This window comes from Numida meleagris, chromosome 25 (assembly GCF_002078875.1).
Source record: "Numida meleagris isolate 19003 breed g44 Domestic line chromosome 25, NumMel1.0, whole genome shotgun sequence".
Classification (NCBI taxonomy): Eukaryota; Metazoa; Chordata; class Aves; order Galliformes; family Numididae; genus Numida; species Numida meleagris.
In genome coordinates, this window is record NC_034433.1 from 2,339,711 (window position 1) to 2,360,263 (window position 20,553).

A 20,553-nucleotide genomic window follows, 5' to 3' on the forward strand; every position below is an offset into this window, starting at 1 on the left:
TATGTATCTGGAGTATTTTATTTTACAAAAATCTCTCCCCTCCCTTTGCGGTCTGCTTAAAAGGGATGGCAAAAACAAACCAGGTAAGAAGCAAGCCACCACCACCAGCGCTCCCAGCCCCGTCTTCCACGGAGGATCCACCCCGTGCATCTGCTCAGCAAATAGCTGCTGCAGAAGGGAGAAGTGCCTGGCACGAAGGCTGGGGCGCAGCTCTTCTTGCTCCAGTTTGGAAACGCGCCTTTCCCAGTCGCCTTCGGCTGCAAACAGAGGGAGGCAGGATGGGGCAGGTCCAAAGCGAACAGGGAGGGTGCTGGGAGAGTCTGGAGCGAGGGAGAGGAGCAAAGGGGGACAGATGAAAGCACGAGACGGGCATGAGTCACGCTGGCACGCAGCCTCCGGAGAGAGCCCTCAAGGAAAGGGCACTTAGTGAATTCCTGGTCAGGCAAAAATCCACTCACACAAAAGGCAACCAAAAATAGGCCCTTGCATACCTGCCTGCCCCGGCTCGTCGCTCAGGGCTCGGCGTTACCATCGCTCGGGAGGTATTTCTTGCTGGCACCTGGGCACGCTCGGCTGGGGCAGCAGCAGGAGGGTTCCATGCCCCCACAGGGGAGAGCTCTGGCTGAGGTCAGCATGAGGCTGCAGGTGCTGCACACTTCCACGGAAAGAAACCCCGCTGCAGGCAGCAGCTTTCTGCTCAGACTTATCCACACCTACCCAAGGATGGAGGAGTTTAAGCCAGCATCCAGCACCCAGCCCTCCCAGACCTTTGGGGAAGGCTTGGCTCTGAAGTCAAGCAGCTCCAGCGCTTTCTGTCGTAACCCCCGCTCACGTGCCTGGAGACTAGGAATTCAATGCAGGTGTTCTCCAAAAAAAAGCATGCAGCTGGGGCAGAGCAGCTTGCTGGAAGCCTAAGCACAGGGCCACTAGCTGTGGCTCTCACACAGCAGAAGGCACAGGGGAAGCAGACCCTTCTCTTTGGTGCTTGTAGCCCCAAACATTCTAGGTGTGGAATAAATCAAGGACTTCAGGCTCTGCTTTAGGTGGGGGGGACAGGGTTTAGTCCATTTCCCTGCCCTTCTTCTGGGTACACCCCAACTCTCCTCACCGAAGCAGCAGCTCAGGACAAGTGCACTAAGTCCTGCCCTGGAAGAGCACTGGGGTAATGGCACAAGCACACCTAAGTCTCAAAGAGCCTGGAGGCACCAAACATCAGCTTGAGACACGCTGGAAAGCCACGTAGGAGGGGCACACCGCCTCACTTTGCAAAGGGCACAGCGCCTCGCTCCAACTCCTGACGTTTATTCTCTGTTTGTACAAGCACCCAATTCCCTCCCAGATGTTTGCAAAAGCTCGGCAAGCTGGCACGGCAGCAAAGAGTTGGCCTTTAATTAACCAGAAGTCAAATACAAAGAGGACGTCAGCAAGCCGCGAGCTGCAGCGCTCCCCCCCAGCCAGCGCGTGCAGCTCTCCTGCAGGTCTGCATGCATCCCCGTCTCTCCCAGGGCTTTGCTGCTGCTGCTGCTTACACTTCTCCTGATCCCCTTCCAGCGCTGTGCGAGCTGAAGCCACGCTCACACCGCAGCAACGTTGAACTCCAGCGCACCCAGTAGATTTCCACCACGTGCATTCGAAAGAAGCACGCCCTGCACGCAGCCCACCCTTGCACCCAGCGGCACGACACACCGCTTGCTGCAAACAAAATCGTTTCCCCTCTTGGCTGCTCCTTCCCGCACCACCGCCAGGATCGCTCGGCGCTGGCTCAGCCCTGCGTCCCAGTGCCTCCCAGTTGGCCCCGGTGGATCCTCAGGTGCTTGGCCAGGTGGTCGCTGCGGGCGAAGCGCTTCTGGCAGGCGGCACACTGGTACGGCCTGACACCGGAGTGCGAGCGCTTGTGACGGGAGAGCTCATCCGAGCGGGAGAACCTGGGGGAGAAGGGAAGCGTGGAGGGCGCAGCCTCCGGGCCAGGGAGCATGCAGCAGCCCAGGCTCCTCCTGGAGGCAGCGGAAAGGAAGAAACCTCTCCGAGGGGTGGTTTGGAGATAGGAAAGAGAGGAATGCACCCGCTGAGGGGTTTCTTGCTTTCCATTGGTTTTAAAGGACAGCGTCCACCTGCTTCCTTCCTCTGCTCGACGCTCGTGGGGAGGAAACCTGCGGAGATCTGACGGCCCCGAGGCCAGATGCTGAGACAATTGCTCTATGAGGCGTCAGCCCCGGCTGGCAGGGACGTGAGGACGCAGCGCAGAGTGGCAAGGAGTTCCCACTGCTTCACACATCTAGCCAAAAGAGGCGCTGCTGTTGAGAGAAGGCTCGATTTTCCTGAGCACGCCTTCTCCTTGCGAGCTGCGAGCATCCCCTTGTTTCTCAGAACGGCAGCGAGTTTTCAGCATCAGCCAGGGCTGGGAGAGAGGAGCAGCCTGCGAGCTGGCTTAGCACAAGGGAGGAACAGCAAATGCAGCCAGCCTACAGCAGAGGAGCAGAGGTTTCTATGCCAAAGCGAATTAACCGCCGACCTGAGGACGGAGCAGCAAGGAAAGCAGGAATACCCAGTGCTCACACTGCTTTTGGCTGCGCGATTTCCACACCTGGTGCAGATCAGCTGCAGCACCTGGGAAGTCCCTTTAACCACACGCACGTCCCTGCTCAATTCTCCTGCTCCCTTCCGCTCAGCACAGAACTCCCGCTGCAGGGTACGAGCAGGGAGGTGATGCTCAGCCCTTCCAAGGTGCCACCTCGATGGCCCCAACGAGGCTGGGACTGCAGCGTGCTTTGCACATCCGAGTGCCAGGGCGATGCTGGAGAGGAGGACTGGGCAGGATTTGCTCCTGCTCCGCCTCTACGGAGCCAACACAGATGGCAGGAGTATTAGGACGGAAGGGTTTTTCCATCTGGCTGAAACATGCCCACGCAAAGAAGCACAAAGCAAGGAGCTTCAGATGTAACCCCAGACTCCCAGCGATAGGATTTCACGCTCACACCTGGTACAGCAAATACCACGCTTGCCCTTCAAAAGCTCTGCGAAAATTAAATGCATCCCAAGGCCGTCCTCAGTTCATCCACGCAAAGCAACCACTTTGTTACGGATCTATTGCATAAAGTGAGTTCCAAAGTCTCAGCTCCTCACTGCCTGAGACAGGAGCCTTCCTCCACCGGGCAGGGAAGCAAGGCAGCGAGCTGTTGCACAAGAAACCAAGGAAGCTCGGTGCTGCCAGCACCGGTTTTCCTTGCAATTTGCTTTGAGATCTGCTGAGGGGAAGTGCTATGCAAGACCTGAGGACTCTTAACCCTCCTCGCCAAGGGCTGTGCTGAGCATCCTGCCCCTCGGGACAGGCACGTGGTACCAGGAAGAGAGCGCTGCAGCAGGAAGCAATCAGAGAAGAGCGGTGTGGTTAATTGAGAGAAAGGAGATGAAGGAAAACAACACTGTGCACAGAGCAAGCAGGAGAAAATGCAAGAAGGAACCATGCTGCAGGCCCACCGGGGAGGGACGCAGGCAGCCAGGGCAGGCACACTGAGAGAGAAAGCAAAGGGATGGCTGAACCAACACGGAACGACGTGCTGGCTCCGTACTGGAAGTAAGCAGCAGCAACTCCTGTTTTCTGGGAGATGCACTCATTGCAAGAGCCATTTGTGTAGCCCAGCTGCACAAAGCGCATCACCACAGAGAGAGAGCATTTCAACACCTCGTTCATCCCTCGAGGAAATTATGGGGTGTTTGGGGCAGTCCACGCGGAGCTTTTCAGCTCTTGGAGAGGGACAGCAAAGCACCCAAAGTGACTCAGAACGCTTTTTCTATTTCCCTCCGGGGTTCCTTGTGGGTCTCGCCTGCTTTCCCCCTCCACGCTCCCACTTACCGCCAGCCGCAGCGGGGCCAGGTGCAGGTGTAGGGCTTCTCCCCGGTGTGCCGGCGGACGTGGGCCTTCAGGTGGGAGCTCTTGGTGTACTCCTTGCTGCAGCCCGGGTGCAAGCACTTGTGGACACGCACAGCGGGGGCTCTCGGACACGCAGGGGCTGCCTCCCCTTCTTGCACGTCCCCCAGCACCTCCACTCTTGTGGGGCTGGGCAGTGGGGCGATCTTGATGTACTTTTTGTCCCAGAGGGTCCTGGGGGGCGGAACCTGAGGCAGGAGGGATAGGTTTTGTCGCTGCAAGGTGATAACCCATTGGGCCGCTCTGACACCACGCTGCCCCAGCGGGCTGCTGTTATCCAGCTGGAGGGGCTGGATCTGGAGGACAACGGGAATGTCCCCAGTAGCCGCTGCCTGGTCACTCCCATCAGCTTTCCCTCCAGGCTGGGAACCATCTGAGACATCTTCTTGAACGGGCTGTGCCCCAGAGCCACCTGAACTGGTCTGAGATTCGACCCCGACCTTCCCTCCAGCCACGTGCTGCTCGCTCACTCCATCCTTGAGGAACTCAGCCTTCTCCCTCAGGAACTCCTCGATCTCCTCCAGCGTGGGGATGAAGTCCTGGGGAAGGCTGGGGCAGAAGTTGGGCAGCTGGAGATCAGCCTCGCAGGGGGCAAAGTGGGGCTTCTCCTCCTCCCCTTCTACCCCGGGTAGGGGGAGCGGGTCGCCTTCACTGTGGCCAGTGCTGCCCGCCTGGAGGTGGCCAGAGCCTCCTGTGGGGCCGTGCCTTGGCAGAAGGGACGGTGGCATGCTGCTCTGCTGGGACAAAGAACATGAAGGGGGTGGCAGCTCCCGGCTGCTCACAGAGAGCAGTGGCTGTCCCACGTCCCCGACCTGCACCGAGCTCCTGCTGGGCTGGATCAGGAGCTTCTGCACCACCTCGGCTGGGGAAGTCTTTGCTCGTCTGCAAGGGAACAGCACCAAGGTTATTTCCGAATGAGAAACAAACAAGAAGGCTCCAGGCTTGGAGTGTAACAGACCGTGCCTTAGAAAGAAAAACATCGAAAGTAGTCAGCGATCTCTGTTTGATCATAAAGATGCCGTGGCTCAAAAAAACCATTCACGCCAACCATTTCCCCTCCCAGAAGCAAACTTCTCTGGGGGGTTTATTAAGGTAAAACTACACAGTGAAACTCTTCCACCTGCGCCAGAGGGCAGGCACGTGCTGCTGTTAATGGAGATCCAGTGGAGGGTTCTGGTTTCTCCGCACTGCAAACGTTGGCACAACCATGCAGGCCAGGTTCAAATTAACTGGTTTGGGAATTGATAATGAGCATGGGAGCTGCCAGCCCGCATGGGCTCTGGGAACCCACTGGCACCACTGTGCTGCACTGCGCGGTGCCCGAAGGAGCACGGAGCACAGAGCAGATCCAGGCAGGTCAGCCCATGCTGTGGCTCCTTCAGAAAGCAGCTCACACAGACACTGCCCGCCCAGGGTCAGCTCCGGGGGCCCCTGAGGACACAGGGCTCAAAGCAGATGGCAAACATCAAGGCACTCAGCGAGGCTCGAGCCGCCTGCTTGCTTGTCTTGGACTTCCAATGAGGAAAGTGACTTTTCAAAAGAAAAGAAAAGCGATGCCAAAGTCACCGAGGAGTGTTTTCCAGAGTAAACAAGCCCAGGAGATTGCTGCAGAGCTGCAAACCAGTTGAGCCAGTCCTCGTTATCAGTGCTTCCCCAGGATCCCAGGAGCTGGGTGAGGGAATTTCTGAGAAGCAGCCTGGATGTAACAGAAAGGCTCTTCCCTTGAAGAAGAAACAATCCCCACCTAACTCCTGCCAGCCCGGAGCAGCACTGCATCGCTTGGGGCTGTCCCCAGCACAGCTCAGCACCAACGAGCTGCGATGAGCGGAGCCAGCTCTGCTCCCATGGGAGGTGAGGACGGCGCTCGGGCCAACCTCAGCCTGCAGGCTGCGAGTTTTCATCCCCACACGAATCCTTCCTCTGAACCACCCCCTGAAAGGCAGCACCAAATCGCACCCCCTGCCTCTGTTCCCGTGTTCTGATCCCTCTGATCTCTGCTTTCTGACCCTCTCATCAGCTCTGTCTGCACGCTTCAGAGGCTCCAAAGAAGCCTTCCCCCTCTGGCTACCAAACACTGTTTTCCAACCTGATTTTCCACCAGGCTCTCCTTGCAGAGCAGCTCAGGAAGTCTCCATCCTTTCAGAATGCCCCCAAGGATAACTGAATTAAACCACGAACTCCCCAGCTCAGAAGGCTTATTCAGTGTATATACCCTGCAAATCCAGAGCAAACAGTTCTGTTGGACGAGCAGCACGAAGAAAAGCACAACCAGAGGACAGGGGAAGGTCTGGGGCTGAGCCTGGGACCGAGCAGACCTGGGCAGGTTTCCTGCAGCCTCGTGCAGTTCCCGCAGCGCTCTGGTGCCCTCTAAGAGCAGCAATAGCAGTGCCCTACCTCGCAGAGGGGAAAAGGGCAACTGATGGGGAGCTCCACTGCTAATCGACATCGGGGATGTGTTGCAGATGGCAGCGACTTATCCATCCGCAGCATTTTTTGCAAAACGCTCATCAACCACGCTGCCACCCCAGGCAAGGCACTGCAGCCACACGGGGGCCCCACTTCGGCCTTCAGCAAACGTGCTGCACAACAAGGTCGAGCCTCGCTTCGCGTTTCCATCCCCGTAGATGGATTCCCAGGAGCGCTCAGTTAGTGCATGAACTCCGCAGATGTGCAGCTCTCATACAGAGGGAAAGCATGAGAGGGTCAGTGCAAGGAGCTGGGAGCTGGGCTGAGTGACCGCTCCACCAACACCCGCAGCCCCAGAGCCCCACTGACCTCGGGGCTGTCCGCACACAGCCTGCCAGCCAACCCCCCCCCCCGGGTCTTCCGGGACAAAACGCGCTCAAGAAGCAAAGACGCTTACAGCAGCGCCACGTGGAGCAGATCCCGTTGAGATAAAGGGATGCCCCCGCGCTCCGACCCGGCCAAGGACACGAGGGTGTTCACAGAGCAGTGCGCGGCTGCAGCGCCCGGACCCCCGGGGCCGAGCAGCCCGAGCGTGACCCGGCGCACCGGGAACGGCGGGACCCCCCCAGCCCTACCCAGCCCCCTGCCCTCACCTGCTGGGCTCCGCGCTGCCACTACGGTCCCACCGCCCGGGGGTGGCTCCGCGCCCGCTCCGCCCCGCAGGGGTTCGGCTCCGGAGGCGGCTCCGGGTCCGTGCGCGGCTCCGCGTGGCTCTGCTGCCGCGCCCGGTCCTGCAGGAGATGTCCCCGGCTCTGTTACCTTTTTAATTCACGCTGGAAACAGTCCGGGTTTCTCCAGCGTTTCAGAGAAAGGAAAGGGAAGGGGGAAGGAAAGGGAAGGGAAGGAAAAGTAGCCACGTTCTAGCAGGTAGCTGCAGTCTGCACGGGAGTAACAAAAATGAGAACGTGCGATCCCCATGTGGGGGCAAACGCATTGAGGGAGAGGGGGATCGTGTTTTCCTCTGCTGTCTCAAAGCACTCGTCGGGTTTGATGGTGACAGAGGTTTGGGGTCAAATATTTTCAAGCAGGTGAACAATTCCGAGGCTGAAAGTGCCCCTATAGGAAATGGGATTTTCTTGTTGCTGTTTGCCCAGGAGAGATGGGAGGACGCTCATCTGCCACAGGGAGCACCATAAAGCCAAGGAAATGTACGTACATTGCTTTGCTGGAAGCATGAGAATTTGAGCCTGAACAAAAGCTCTCCCAGATCTGAGCTGGATTTCCTTCATGTTTGGAAAAACAAACAAACCACAAGCAAACAAAAACTCCCAAACCAAACAACAGAGGTGTGTGGTCACTCGGTTAAGGGCAGCCCAGCGCTGTCCCCTGACTCACTGGTGCACCCTCGGGCGTCACTTACTTAAAAACGAAGCTGAGACACGGGGTAAGCGCTGATATTGCTGCGGTTCCTTGCCGGGAATGGGAGAATCTCAGCTGTTCACGATCCCCGGGCACCACGGCTGCGGTAGTGCGGGGTTCGAACGCAAACGCCGGGGGAGCTGCGGAACCCAGCGCCTCCCGCAGGTGCCGCGCTGCGGGCGCCCGGAGCTGCAGCGCCGCGGAGCCGCCGCTGTTATGGCGCCCCCTTGCGGCGCACGGCGACGCTCCGGTAGTGAGAAGCGCACGCCGCCGTCTGTCGGAACGCCTTTTATTTCCTCCTTTACATAAAAATTTAGAATAGCCTTCTTCTCGCATTGTATACAAAATATTGACTCTACTGAATAAATAAGACAACCGCGTCTTGCAGACAGTGTGTGATCTCGAAAGAAAAAACAGCATCAAACACCCTGCCCTCGCCTGGAGATCCACGGCAATCGTCTCCCGTTAGAAAATACATTCTCCCTTTTCCCCCCCCCCACCGCCATCCCAGCTCGCTCCCAAAATTACCACCTTGCAAAAGGAAAGGAGAGGCACAGCGTGGCTCACCCAAGCAGAAGTGCACCCGCTACCTGAAAACAGAAGGGCTCCCAGCAAGAGCCTCTGAGGAGCTTGCACCCATATCTATAAATTGTACAGTATGATCAAGTCCTAGGGCGAATTCTGTGCTCACGCAGGTTAGATCAGTAACAGCATACAAGGGGTGTGCTTTCCTTTACCAGAACATACCTGTGTCCCCTGCTGGGCTGTGTGGGACGCAGACATAGGGAGCTGGTCCTAGCAGAAGCACACCAGTTCCCCAGAAAGGACAATCTTATAAAGAAAGGAGTTTCTCAGCACGTATCTTGGAAAACACCTCTCCTGCAAGCCTCAGTGACAGCCTGAACCAGGAAGAAAGTCTTTTGGTAATGACAGAGCACATGGCATTGTGCTAGAGAGCAGCTAAATCTGAAGGAGGGACAGGGCCATTGCAGTGACAGTGAATGCAGCATCCCTTATGGGTCTGGGAGAGGCAGCTGATGGCAGCCCTGGCTCAAGACCTGAGTTCAAACTTTACGGCTGCTCTCACAACATGGCTGGGATCATGCCATCACAAGGCTGCGAGCACAGGCAGCTATGAAGTGCTTTATAGTGGACCAAGGCCACGAGGACACACTCCCACCCACCCAGGGCAGCACAGTGCCAAAGGCCCAGTTCCAGCCCATGACATGTACCCGTCCCTCCCACTGCTGCAAAGCCCAGTTTTCCCTGAATCACCTCTTCCTCCCCTTCCCTTTCCCTAATCTCTCCCCCTCCTCCCCTGCACCACAGCTTTGTCTTCCCTCCCTCCTGAACTCCTGCCTGCCCACTGCCCACCCGGGACCAGACCGCACGCTGCAGTTTTCTACATTGCTCCCCTGCAGACAGCCCCCATCCATCTGGGCTTGGGCTCCCACAGAGGACAGGGTTAGCAAAGAGCATCGGGTCTTGGCAAGTGCTCCTCCCTGCACCCATCTGCCCACTGTGCTGGGGGTTGGCAGAGGGCCCAGCAGACTTCTCCTGGTGTAATAGGAGGGTAAGGAGGAAAGGAGCAATTACCGAATCCGCAGGGTTTCACTCCAGCTGAGGAAATGGAAAGAAGGGGGAAAGAGGGAGCTGAGAAATCAGAGTCTCTTGGTAGATAACCAGGGAGCTCTTCTCACACTTGTTGAGCTGACTAGAACAAAAGCAGCACAGCAAGGGTGCGAATGGATGGTTAGATGGGACCAGGTCTCTGCAGAGATGGAGCTGTGTCACTGACCATCTCAGGTCAGGCCAAGGCGTGACGCCAGGCACCCGCCTGGAATGAAGCAGCAAGAGCAGCTGGCCACAGCCATGGGCTCAGTTGTTCAATGGCCTTTTCAGAACATAAATGAAGTAAATGTAGGCACCTCCCTGGATGTATGAGATCAGACGTGCCACCGAGATCCGGGCACCAAGGCCTCAACCCAGGGCAGTGATGGGGAGGAGAGATCACAGAGGCTGAGCAGAGGGGAGCTCTGAGACCCAGCCTGCACAGACTGACCCCAAGCCCTCCAGCTCGGCCGGGACACAAAGCCTGCTGCACCCACTGCCACCCCAAACTACTCCTGGCCGCTGGTACATCGCTACTCCAAAGCCACCTCTGTGGATGGGGGCAGCTCTGCTGGGGAATCTGGCAGGTTTCAGCCTTCCGCTCTTGAGGGACGGGTATGAGTTAAGGATCTTTGTCTCTCGTGCTCCAAACCAAAAGATGTTATGAAACAAGGCTGCCGACCGCCTGAGCCCATTGCTTTCTCAAGAATCACTTGGATATCCTTAAGGAAGCCTCCCGGGCCCTCATCACTCGACCCGCACACCGTGGCTGTGTTGTGGAGGCACTCTCCAGGCATTTCAACAAATGCCAAAGTGTTCCAGCACTCAGGCAGGGACCTGTTTGAAAACCCTCGGTCAGAGGTGACTGATCCCTGGGAGCATTCAGCCAAGAAGCAATCCACCTTTGGTAACGACGTTCTGCTTCCAGGACGTCCCCCTGGAGCTCGGGCCGGACGGAGACCAGGGTCGGAAGCACAACTGAAAAACCGCTTCCGTCAGCGGTTACGCAGCTGCCAAATCCATTCCCAAAACAGCTGCATTTCAGCACACAGGCCTTCTTGTGGGGAAGGGAGGCTGGTAGGCATATAATTTGAGGAGAAATAAAACAAAAACAGTCACCCCTTACGGGAAAGATATGTTTAAAACTGTTAGGAGAAGCCCTCTCAGGACCAGCCTGCAGACAGCAGGGGAGTAATCTTGCTTCCATGCTAAGGAATAGTCCGACACGACCTTGCAAAAATAGCGTCAATTTGCCCTTCAGCAGCACGTCTCACTGCCCACACACCTCCACGGAAAATTGGTCACAAATACTTGGTTTGGAGCAGGCAAAACTGAGGGCTGCTGAGCCCCAGCGTGCCCCCAGCGCTGCTTCCAAATGCCCGCTTCGTGCCTCTCTCTGGGCATTGCTTGCTCCATTTCAGAGCCCAAGTGCCGACTGCAGGCCGGGATCTTGACTCCTACTCAGTGCAGGGCTGATCTTCGAGTGGCAGAGCTGTGCTGGAAGAATTGGTGCAGCTGGTGCACTTGTCTCGGGCTGGTGGAAGTTGACTCACATCTGAGGGCCAACCAACCCAGCAGCACTGGTCCCAGTGTTACAAGAGCGAGAGGCACTTGGAGCAGATAAGAATTTGATGAGGTACGTTTGTTCCCAGCCCGCCTTCCTGGAGAGCTCTGCCTGCTCTGCTCCCTCGCTGCAGTACTGAGCACCCCCTCGTGATGCTGCAGCATCGTTCAGGGGCCAGGTGTGAGAGCCCACACAGTTTGGATCTGGTAGGAAGCACTGGGAGAGAGCGGGCTGCTGTTCTGGGCAATGAGGGAGAGGTCAGTTCTTCAGAACTGGAAGGAAAGCTAAAAAGAATCACTCTAAAAAAAAATAAAAAGGATTCAGCAGTCCTTTCCATCTGATGCAGCTTGGTACATAGGTAAAAGATCTGGAATCGGTCCTAAGGAAACGCTCCTTGTTTTTCCAAAACAAGCCATAGTGACTTTTCTCCTAGATGGTTTCTCCCAGTCAGAACAGAGACACACGCACCCTTCCCGCTCCACGGCCAAACCTGAGCTCCCATCCTTCTTCCAAGGTGATCTCCTCTCAGTGTCCTCTTTGAGGAAGCGTTACTCAGCAAGTTGAGTAGAATTGCAGCAAGCGGGGGAAGAGGACACATCCCTCACTGGAAGGCAGGAGGGGCAGTGGCTCTTCCCCCCATCCCACACCCGTTCCTAAAGGAAAAGCCCGATTCCTTTCTCCCCCTGACAAAATCCCCTTTGGTGCTGGCTGTGCAGTGCTTGCTTTTGAGAAAGGCACCTTGTGGAAAGCACTGATGGCCCAAAGCACAGTGCCCCGATGCCTCCTATTTACACCTGAGATTAGCCCTGCTGCCCCTCCGCCACCCCCAGCCCCAGAGCAGCACTGGGGCTCCCAGCAGCAGCACCCGACACGGGGCATCCCACAAGCAGCCACGGGGACACACACCCCCCCCCCTCATCTTGGCACCCACGCGCTGCCCCGGTGCGTTCCCCATCACACCGAATACTTGGCCATATCACTCTTATCGAAGACAACTTTGGTTGCAAAGTAAATGGCAACGAGGCCGAAGCCGGCAGCTGACACCATGTAGGCAGTCACCGACTGCGTAAACTGGACGATGGACCCCATGAAGAGAGAGGGGACAACCTGAGAGAGAAGGAAGGCGCTGTCCAAAATGGCCAGGTCCAAGCAGATCCCTCGGCCCTGGGGCACCGAGTCCGGCTCGCCCACCATCATCATCAGCGAGACGTCGCAGGAGGAGCTGCCGCACAGGGCCGAGCTGGCAGCAGGGGGAGAGGAGGAAGAGGAGGATGAGGAGTAGAGGCCCCCAGCGTGTCCGTTCTGGTAAGGCAGCTTCTGGCTGGAAAGGTGACCTTTAGGGAAGGCCGATTTCTTGTCCGGTCGAGCTGCGTCTTTCTCCTCTTTGCTCTTGTATTTATGCAAAAATACCTGGTGGAAAGAAGGAGGGCACGTGAGGCACGAGGAGGAAGGGTGGAGGCCAGCGAGCGAGGTGGGGGGGTAGGGGGGACCTTGACTTGTGCGAGGGAGCAAAACCACCCCATGCTGGGTTTGCTGGGAGCGCTGCTGCAGGTGGGAGAGCCTGGCCCACATGAGGTGGCTCACAGGAGCCAGCCTGGCTCTTCCAGGGCTGGCACGGAGCTCAAAGCAGCCCTGACTCACAGGGAAAGCAGCCAAGCGGTGCCTGCACCACGTTCAAGCAGAGCACCGCAGCCCAACGCCAGCCCTGCGCTGGGGGACGTGGTGTCCTGAGTCCTGGGTTGTCACCTCCCCACCGGGCGCCAGCTCCGGTTCACTCACCCTGAGGCCAGCTGCTGTGCTCTGCTGGGGCAAGAGCAGAGGGGCAGAGCCCACGCTGGGCACATCACAGAGCCAGGCATCCCTCCCAGCACCAGGACAAGTGCTTATAAGGCGGCCAACTGCTTAATAATGGAGATACGAGGGACACCAGCAGAGATGGCACAGCACGGGGGGCTCAGGAGAAAGCTCCTTTCTCAGCTCTGCACAGAGCTCGAGTGAGCTGCTCTGCCTGCCCAGCCTGAGCCTCCCCACTCAGGCTGGAAAAGCAGAGGAAGAAAAGGCTTCTCCTCCTCACCTTCTTGTGCCCCACTGTGCTCAGGCTGTGCCATCTCTGGGGCATGGCTCACTGCAGCAGTGCTCACGGAGAGCATTTGGATCAGAAAGCTCTCCACGTTAATGGCAATAAATAGCAGGCAGCTGGCTCCAGAAATGTGGTGGAGCCCCAGCTTGAAAACCCCAGGGCGTTTGCAATTATGCACAGCCACTGGTCTGTATAGGGTAGAGCAGATAACGAAGGACACGTTAATCCATTATCCGCATGATGAAATAAAGTCAACAAAGGAGCTAAAAGGGAAAAAAGCAGCACCTGTTTGAGAGCAGAGAACGCTGTGTCCAGCTTGGGGGCACAGAGGGGCTTGCTGAACGACCTTGCCTTGCACAGGAGGGACAGGGACACAAGATCACCAGGTTCCCCAGCCCTATTGCAGCCACCCCAGGCTTTCAGCAGTGCTGCTCTCCCCCCCCCCAGGCTGCACCCAGCCCTGCCCCAGTCTGTGTCAGCACCAGGCAGCCACTGTTCGTGCTGCCCCAGGCTGCACTTCTGCAACACAAACAGTTTCAAGTCCAACCGGAGAAGAGAAACCAGATGAGAAGTTCATGGAGCAGGAATCAGCTTCCAAAGGCTTTCCTTCCAGAAGCCAGGCTCTGCTCGGCTGCTCACTGCGTCCCCCAGCCCCTCGAGTCTGGGCTCAGAAGCACAAACCCAGGCTGTCACCTATCTTATGAGCATAGAAGTCCACCTGTGTGGCTCCTGCTGTCCCCAGGAAGGGCACTGTGTGATCCAAACCACGATGTGCCCACGTTTCCATATTTCACAATGCTCCCAGAAGCCTGCTTGGGTTAGGACTTCAGATGCTCACAGGAATGAGCATGATGAGGCTATATACTTCCAGATCAGCCCGTGTAACACAGGACACATCCCAGGAGCTGGTGCCTCCATCAGCAGCTTCGTCTCCCTCTACACTTGATGGGGGACGGGGGGAATGAGGAACCTCTCCCTATTCCCATGCAGCAAGAGCAAACATTCACCACGCGCCTCACCGCGCCCTCGGGTGCTGTTAGAACATGCTAGAACATCTTTTCCTTCCCGTTGTACACAAGGTTTAGTGGCCATGCAAAGATGGGAGGGCATGCAGCAGAACGGAGCAACTTACAGAGCCTGCGCACAGCAAGGAGCTCCAGCCCAGGTGGCCTGGCAGCACGGGGTGGAAGCAACAGCAGCTCCGGATGCCCCCCATCTGCTGATTCACTTTGGGAGTATTTAAAATAAAACGAGAGGTAAAAAAAGAAAGAGAGGGAAGAGAGGAAGCAGGGTAGAGGGGAGGCAAGCAAAACCAATGCCGGATTTCAACAGTAAGAGAAAAGAAGTGGTGAAGATGGAGAGTGTTCTGCATGGGGCTGCCTCCTGAGGGTCTCCCTGCCGCCTGCTGGAGTGTGGTTGGTAGAGGAAGGAGAAGCCTTCAAGCTAGGGCAACAGAAAGACCAAACCCAGCTATGCCCCATCTCATTGTACTAATGAGTTTTTCCCCCCATCAAGCACTTGGATGTGAGGCCTCTGCACCCACAGCCTGTGGGGTTTGGTTCTCATTCTGCTGATGCTACATCCATAGGAGGTCCCAGCCAAGCAAAGCACTCCCTTAGCCCCCTGTTTGCACAGGGTGCCTGCTGCAGATCGGTACGGGTTGATCAAAAGTATTTGTTCCATGTGAACATCTGGACACCCACAGTGAAAACTCCTCCCTATTTCACTGTACTGCCATTGGGATGGCTGCTCTCAAGCCACAGATTAATCTCGTATCAGCAGCACAAGTGAAAATCCTATTAATCCTGTGCACAACTCAGGAAACTCCTAAGACCTTCCCACAAGGATATCGTCTGTGGGATGGGATTACGAGCTTTGGAGCTGGTGTTGGGGGGGCTCTCGGTGTCTGTGCTTCTTGGAGACAGGGGAATAGGAAGAGTCATCGTTTCTGTTTCACCCATCTTCATTTTATGGACAGAAACTGTAAGCGGGGCCTCAGGTCGGCAGCAGAAAACAAATGGGAATAAGAAACCTGCACCCGCCTCCCTAAAGCACGGGGAGCGCAGAGGGATGTGGGACCTCTTCTGACTTGCTTCTCTCTCCTGTCCTACTCCCACCCCCACTTCTTGTTCACTTCTCGAAGAGAGTTGCTGAACTCTCTTCTCAACGCCGTGGGAATCTTCGGAGAAGACACAGCCTGGGGACGAGAGGCGCCGGGGCAGAACCTTTGAACACACGCGTGCGCTCCCATTGCACGGCCTGAGCTGAGTGCACAAATGGCAGAAGAGGCCGCCCAAGCTGCCCTGGCAGCTCTGCAGCGGGTCCCCACCTGTTTCTCGTGGTGGTACAGCGACGCCAGCGTGTACGGCAGGATCTGGAGCGCGGAGAAGGTGAAGCCCGTCAGAGCGGCGGAGATGGTGACGACAGTGACGCTGTGGGAGAGGCACATGACGAAGGCAGCAGCGGGGAAGAACACCACGCTGGCCAGGTAGACAGCCCGCGTCCCAAACTGCTTCACCATCCGGTCCATGATTGTCGAAAAGAAGATGGAGGTGACGCATTGCAAGAAGAGTCCCAAGCTCCCCATCCGGACACCTGCAGGAAAAGAGAGGCTCAGGTGCTGCCACAACGGCTTCGGGCAGCCAAGCACCTTTCGGCTTCAGTGCATCCCTGCAGTGTCTGACAGCTTTGCCTACACGTGCTCCTGGGCTCCCCAGCCTGACTGGAGGGGCAGTGGGAGGTGGGAATCCCAATGGCATTCTTCTCCTGTGAAGTTCTTGCTCTCACCTTATTCTAGGCCAGGATCTGTCACCTGCTCATAAACCAGGATCTGTTATCTGATGCCTAAAGCAGCAACAGAACAAAAGGAGCAAGAAATTGTGCTCAAGCCAAGGGAAAGTATACAGCAACCGCTAAGCAACTGCCGTATCCGGTAGCAATCCGGACCTTACCCTTTGCAAAGATCTATCAGATTTCAGGGAATTAAAACCATTAACTCCTTGAAGCAAGGATCATTACACAACACATGTTTCTGTGACTGCTAGCACAATGGAGCCCTGACCTGCAGGAAGCTATACAGTGCAAGTGTTAAATAATAATTAAGCTCCTTCTAAGTCAAACAGACACTCGGCACAAAGAGGCAGTGTACTGCAGAGGCAGCGAGTGGAAAACCTGGAGGGCAAGGTACACAGCTGGAGGAGGAGGGCCAGGGAAGTGCCTCCAGGAATAATAGACTTAGATGTGTGTGGGGGGGAAGGAAGGGCTGAATGGTGGAGTCAGGGCTCTGGCACAAGGCAGCCACCAAACAGGACAGCAGGCAACAACAGGGAGCCCCAGGCCGGGGCTGCACTGCCAGCTCTGCTCCTGTGCTTGGTAGCTCAAAGGGAAAGATGCGTTCCCCTATTTGATCCCCTGTGGGTCACGGCGGAATGCTTTCTCCTGACCCCCAGCTGCAGAGGAAACTAGTTTCCTGTGATGTGTTCTGCATCACTAGCAGAGCTGAACCCATTCCTAGCTCCCACTAACGACTCCTGTAGCCTCAAAAAAAAAAAAAAAAAAAAAAGCGAACCCAGTTCACTTCTAACCTTCATCATAGCGACGCCTGGCATCTGTGCCTGGCTTGGCTCTGGGGACACCATGGTACAGCCCTTCCCCAACAAAGTCCGTGTAGAACAGCATGAAAGTCATGAGTGCCATCCAGCTGCAGAGCTCGGCCACGAACAGGCGCCGGATGACCTTGGGGATGCGGCAGTAGAGGCTGTGAAGCCGTGGCACCAGCGTGCAGAGGTTTCTCAGGGCCTGCATCACGTGCCTGGCCTGCAGGAGGCTCCTGGAGAGCCGGCAAGAGCAGCAGGCAGAGGGTGAGGGCTTAGGGAGAGCATCCTTCAGCGCTGGCCCATCCAGGGCATCCGCTTGGGCAGCTGCTTCTTCGGTCACAAAGAGCGTGGCCAGCACACAACCAAGGAAAATGACAGCGAGGAGGCTGAAGAGACACGTCTCCTGTCCTCCCAGGTACGGGGCCAGAAAGCTGGCCCCCCAGTCAATGGCTGGAAGCAGGTAGCCAATGCAGCCCCCCAAGCTGATCATGAAGGCGTACATGGAGAAGGCCTGGCGGCAGTTATCCGGCTCCTGGAAGAGGTCTGAGAGCAGAGCCTCCAGCGGGGTGAAGCAGACCTGGCCGCAGAAATCCAGCAGCCCGATGCCCAGGATGAGGAAGGCAATCTCCAGCGGGCGAGTGTCGAGGGCGAACAGGCTGGCCAGGCTGCTGGCGTGCGGGATGACGAAGAGGCTCAGCAGGACGCCCAGGCACAGCACCCAGATGAACGGCCGCCTTCGGCCGTAGCTGCTGTGCCAGTGGTCGCTGGCAGATCCGACCAGCGGGACGAAAATCAGGCCAAGGACGGGTCCTATCCCTGGAGCAGAGAAAGAAGCAGCGTTAGGGGACAGAACTGGACAGGTCGCCCGTCTGTGTGCGTGGTGACAAAATCCTGGGACATTTCTGGAACTCGGTGGGCTTCTCTGGGTCACAGCCTCCTAAACACAAGGCTGCCCCTGGTATCCTACAAACAACCCCCCCCCGACATGCACCTGCACACCTTCGTGCACCCCTCAAAGGAGAACCAAGTCCCACGAGGGCGAGGGAGAAACTGCCTACCCAACACCATGGTCATGAACTTCTCTTCCACGCCCACTTCCAGGAGCAGCGGAGGCACGTAGGTGATGCCGGCAGCCAGGCAGACCTCCAGGCCGAACGTCAACGAGTTGAGCAGCAGGAGCTGAGCCCTGCGGTTGTGCAGGAGCACGCCGAGAGCCATGCTGCCCCTCACTGCCCGCGTGCTGCGGCGCTGCGGCTGCGGCACAACCCGGGCTGTCCCACAGGTGAGGTCTGCAGCTTCCCTTCCCGGTCTGCTGGACGGATGCTGCCTCCCATTTTTAGCATCGGGGAACGAAGCGTCTTTTCCTCCTGCTGAGAGATGTGGTCCCGGTAATGTCAAGTCTGGATGCAGGCAGGCAGGGATCTGCTGCGTGCTCCCCGTTCTGCTCACGTGCTGTGCTCTGGGAGGAGAGAGAGCTCGTTAGACACGGGGCAGGGGAAAGGGCTCAGACCGGGTGCCACACGGACACATCACAGCTGAAGGAGACCAGCGGCCCATGGGAGAGCTGCGTTTGCGCCGGGCTGATCTCCAAGAGCTTGTGGCAGGTGAGATGGGCACCTGTCAGAAATGGTTTGGGAAAATCCCATCTCGCCTTCGGGCTACGAGAGGTCTAATGACCCTCAGTGTCCCGCTCAGCCTCGTCCTGCAGTGGTAGCAGAGACACAAAGGCCAGATCCTCCAAAAGGACATCGCGTCCCTTCTCCCACTGAAATCAATTAGGAGCTCCTGTCTGAGGACGGAGAACCCGCAGCCACACAGGGGCTCCCTGGAGACCCACAGCGTGGCTTAATGATGGGGACACCTCCTGCCCAGCTCCCGGGGAAGCACTCACCCAAATCCCGCTGCCAGCCCCCAGCACGGGGCGCAGGGAACAGATGGTGCCTCCGTGGAGTTTCACAAACAAACCTGACCCACTTTAGCCTTGTCTACCAGTGAGCGGCAATTACCTTACTCATTAGTCTGAGTCATTTATTTGCCCTGTAACACGCTCCCTTTCCCCAGCCTTCTTCCGAGGGGAGAGGCCACCGGATCCGGATGGGGTCTGAGCAGCTAAGGGAAGGCAGCGGGTGCTGCTTAGAAGTTGTAAGGAGCCTGCCACTGTGCCAGCCATAAGCAAAGTCACACCGCAAGGCTTCCAGCATCCAGCCCCCTCCACCAAACTGTTTTGCTATGAGCATCTCAGGAGGACGGTCTGTGGTTACGCTGGGAAAGGCAGCGGGGTTAGCAGCAGGGATGTTTAGCTCCGGCACAGACGTTGCTTCAGGAGTAAAACGAACACCAGCCTCATTCCCAGGGATCGATCCATTCTAACCTCACTCTCTGAATGAGCCCAGACGCCATCCTGATTGCGTTTTGGAATCTGACCACGTTCTGGGTGCTGCGGCAGCACGACATCCCCGGGGCATTCAGGAGGAGCCATTTATCTGCACCTGCCCCATCCCTGGGTGCAGGGAAGCGGTGGCTGTGCAGGTCCCTGTGCACGGCCCCGTGCTGCAGCAGATGCCTGGTACAGCACTGCCCTTCCTTAACGGCACAGGGTGAGCCCGGCAGGAGGAACAAGGTGAGAATCCAGTTTCATGGTCCTGCCCACCTCTAAATTCTTTGTCTCAGTTGGAGGAAAAGACCTCCCCTCCTACAGGGAACAACTCCAGGCCAAAGTGTGTCCCCCTCCCCAGCTCCCAGTGATGGAGGTGACCGGGCGATGCTGGAGGAGCTGCAGTGAGGTTTTCCAAGGACAGAAGCATCACTCTCACTGCGGCAGGGAAGAGGCGCAGCTCCCCAGCTGAGGAGCTGTCAGGCTGCCAATTACACACCATAAGCACTGATTATTTCCCTACCAGAACCCTTCACCTTCCCCCTCCACGCTCCCTTAGACCTTGACTGTCACAAAGGATATCTTCCTTTAACAACTGTGAACGTTTAAATGAGTCGCTCAAGGTCAAACAGCAAGCTGACAGAGGAGGGGAGGGAGCAGCAGCTTGTCTTTAATCTCTGCACATCGCTTCAAAGGAACTCTCGGAGGCCCCAGCTATGCTCAGAGGCACTTGATGTGCAAGGAAGCGACTGGGGGCAGCAACCACCTTCCTTAGTTGTGGGCCAGACACAGAATGTCTCAGCCTTGCTCCTTGGCGATGGGCACCCAGCTGGCTGACAGCCCCGGGATGGGACGTTAAGCTGTGGCCCTTGGGTTCTGGCAGCACGAGGTTCCGTGCTGGCAGCTGGAGGAAGCAGCTCACAAGGCAAAGCCCACGGAGCCAGCACCGCTCTGAGCTGCATCACCTGGACACGCAGCAGCTGCTGAAATCCCACTGCTGTAGCCCGGGGTGTGGAGAGCTCACAGAGGGAAACGCATCCCACCTTGAATGGAAGGTAGAAGGTGCCTCACGCACACATATGCACGGGGAAATAAAATCTTCTGCCCTTTATCTCAGTGATATCACCTGAACTGATTAACCAGCGCCGGGAAGGAAGAGGGAAGCTGCACCTCTCCCCATCTGCCCGAGAACTTCAGGTTGAGGGAGAGAGGCTGAATTTCTCCTCAGTAAAAAAGAAGAGACCCGTTTCTTCCCCACTCCACACTCTCAGAGGACTTCAATGAGGAAACAGATCCCGTTGTACCCAGTGGTGATACCCATGCCCAGCCAGAGATCAGAACTTAGCAGCATCAACCAAGTCACAGACACAGCGACAGCAGATGATGACGCACCTCCTCCTCTTTAAGCTGCATTTTGTCCCTGTGCTCGCTACCTACCCCTTCATTTTGCCCGCAGGACACAGAGGGGCTGAGCTGGGAGGAACAGCCAGCACAGACTCTAAAAGACACTTGGTCTGTTGGTCTGCGAGGGGGGGAAAAGGGAGATGTGGGAGGCTTACAGGAGCCAGGACTCAC

At 57.1% G+C, this 20,553-nt stretch overlaps 2 protein-coding genes across 8 annotated transcripts in view; both read right to left on the bottom strand.

Moving 5' to 3' along the window:
• Window positions 1-8,209, bottom strand: LOC110388235 (Krueppel-like factor 15). Its single transcript, XM_021377317.1, has 4 exons — window positions 7,755-8,209; window positions 6,988-7,125; window positions 3,854-4,810; window positions 1-1,925 (listed from the first exon to the last, which is right to left on the bottom strand). The coding sequence occupies exons 1-4, from the start codon at window positions 8,171-8,173 to the stop codon at window positions 1,763-1,765; spliced, it is 1,677 nt and encodes a 558-aa protein (XP_021232992.1). The 5' UTR covers window positions 8,174-8,209; the 3' UTR covers window positions 1-1,762.
• SLC45A3 (solute carrier family 45 member 3) overlaps window positions 8,027-20,553 on the bottom strand; it is a 24,118-nt gene continuing 11,591 nt past the window's right edge. For 5 of the 7 annotated variants that reach the window (XM_021377314.1, XM_021377309.1, XM_021377313.1 and 2 more), the window contains 4 exons: window positions 17,663-18,063; window positions 16,593-17,420; window positions 15,338-15,603; window positions 11,883-12,338 (listed from right to left, as the gene is read on the bottom strand). In XM_021377314.1, the coding sequence (XP_021232989.1) occupies window positions 11,883-12,338; window positions 15,338-15,603; window positions 16,593-17,420; window positions 17,663-17,822 (1,710 nt within the window). In that variant the 5' untranslated portion in view covers window positions 17,823-18,063. Of the gene's footprint in view, window positions 12,339-15,337; window positions 15,604-16,592; window positions 17,421-17,662; window positions 18,064-18,495; window positions 20,517-20,553 lie in introns of those variants that run through there. The other 2 variants (XM_021377315.1, XM_021377316.1) reach the window with 2 other exon arrangements.

What these genes read in the sequence shown, in the direction of transcription:
- LOC110388235 (XM_021377317.1), bottom strand. Translation starts at nt 8,173, where the DNA reads ATGCTGTTTTTTCTTTCGAGATCACACACTGTCTGCAAGACGCGGTTG. An exon ending in TGTCTCAGCTTCGTTTTTAA is followed by an intron (nt 7,126 to 7,754) that starts GTAAGTGACGCC and finishes CATCTCCTGCAG; the next exon opens with GACCGGGCGCGGCAGCAGAG. An exon ending in GGCAGCGCGGAGCCCAGCAG is followed by an intron (nt 4,811 to 6,987) that starts GTGAGGGCAGGG and finishes GTTCCCTTGCAG; the next exon opens with ACGAGCAAAGACTTCCCCAG.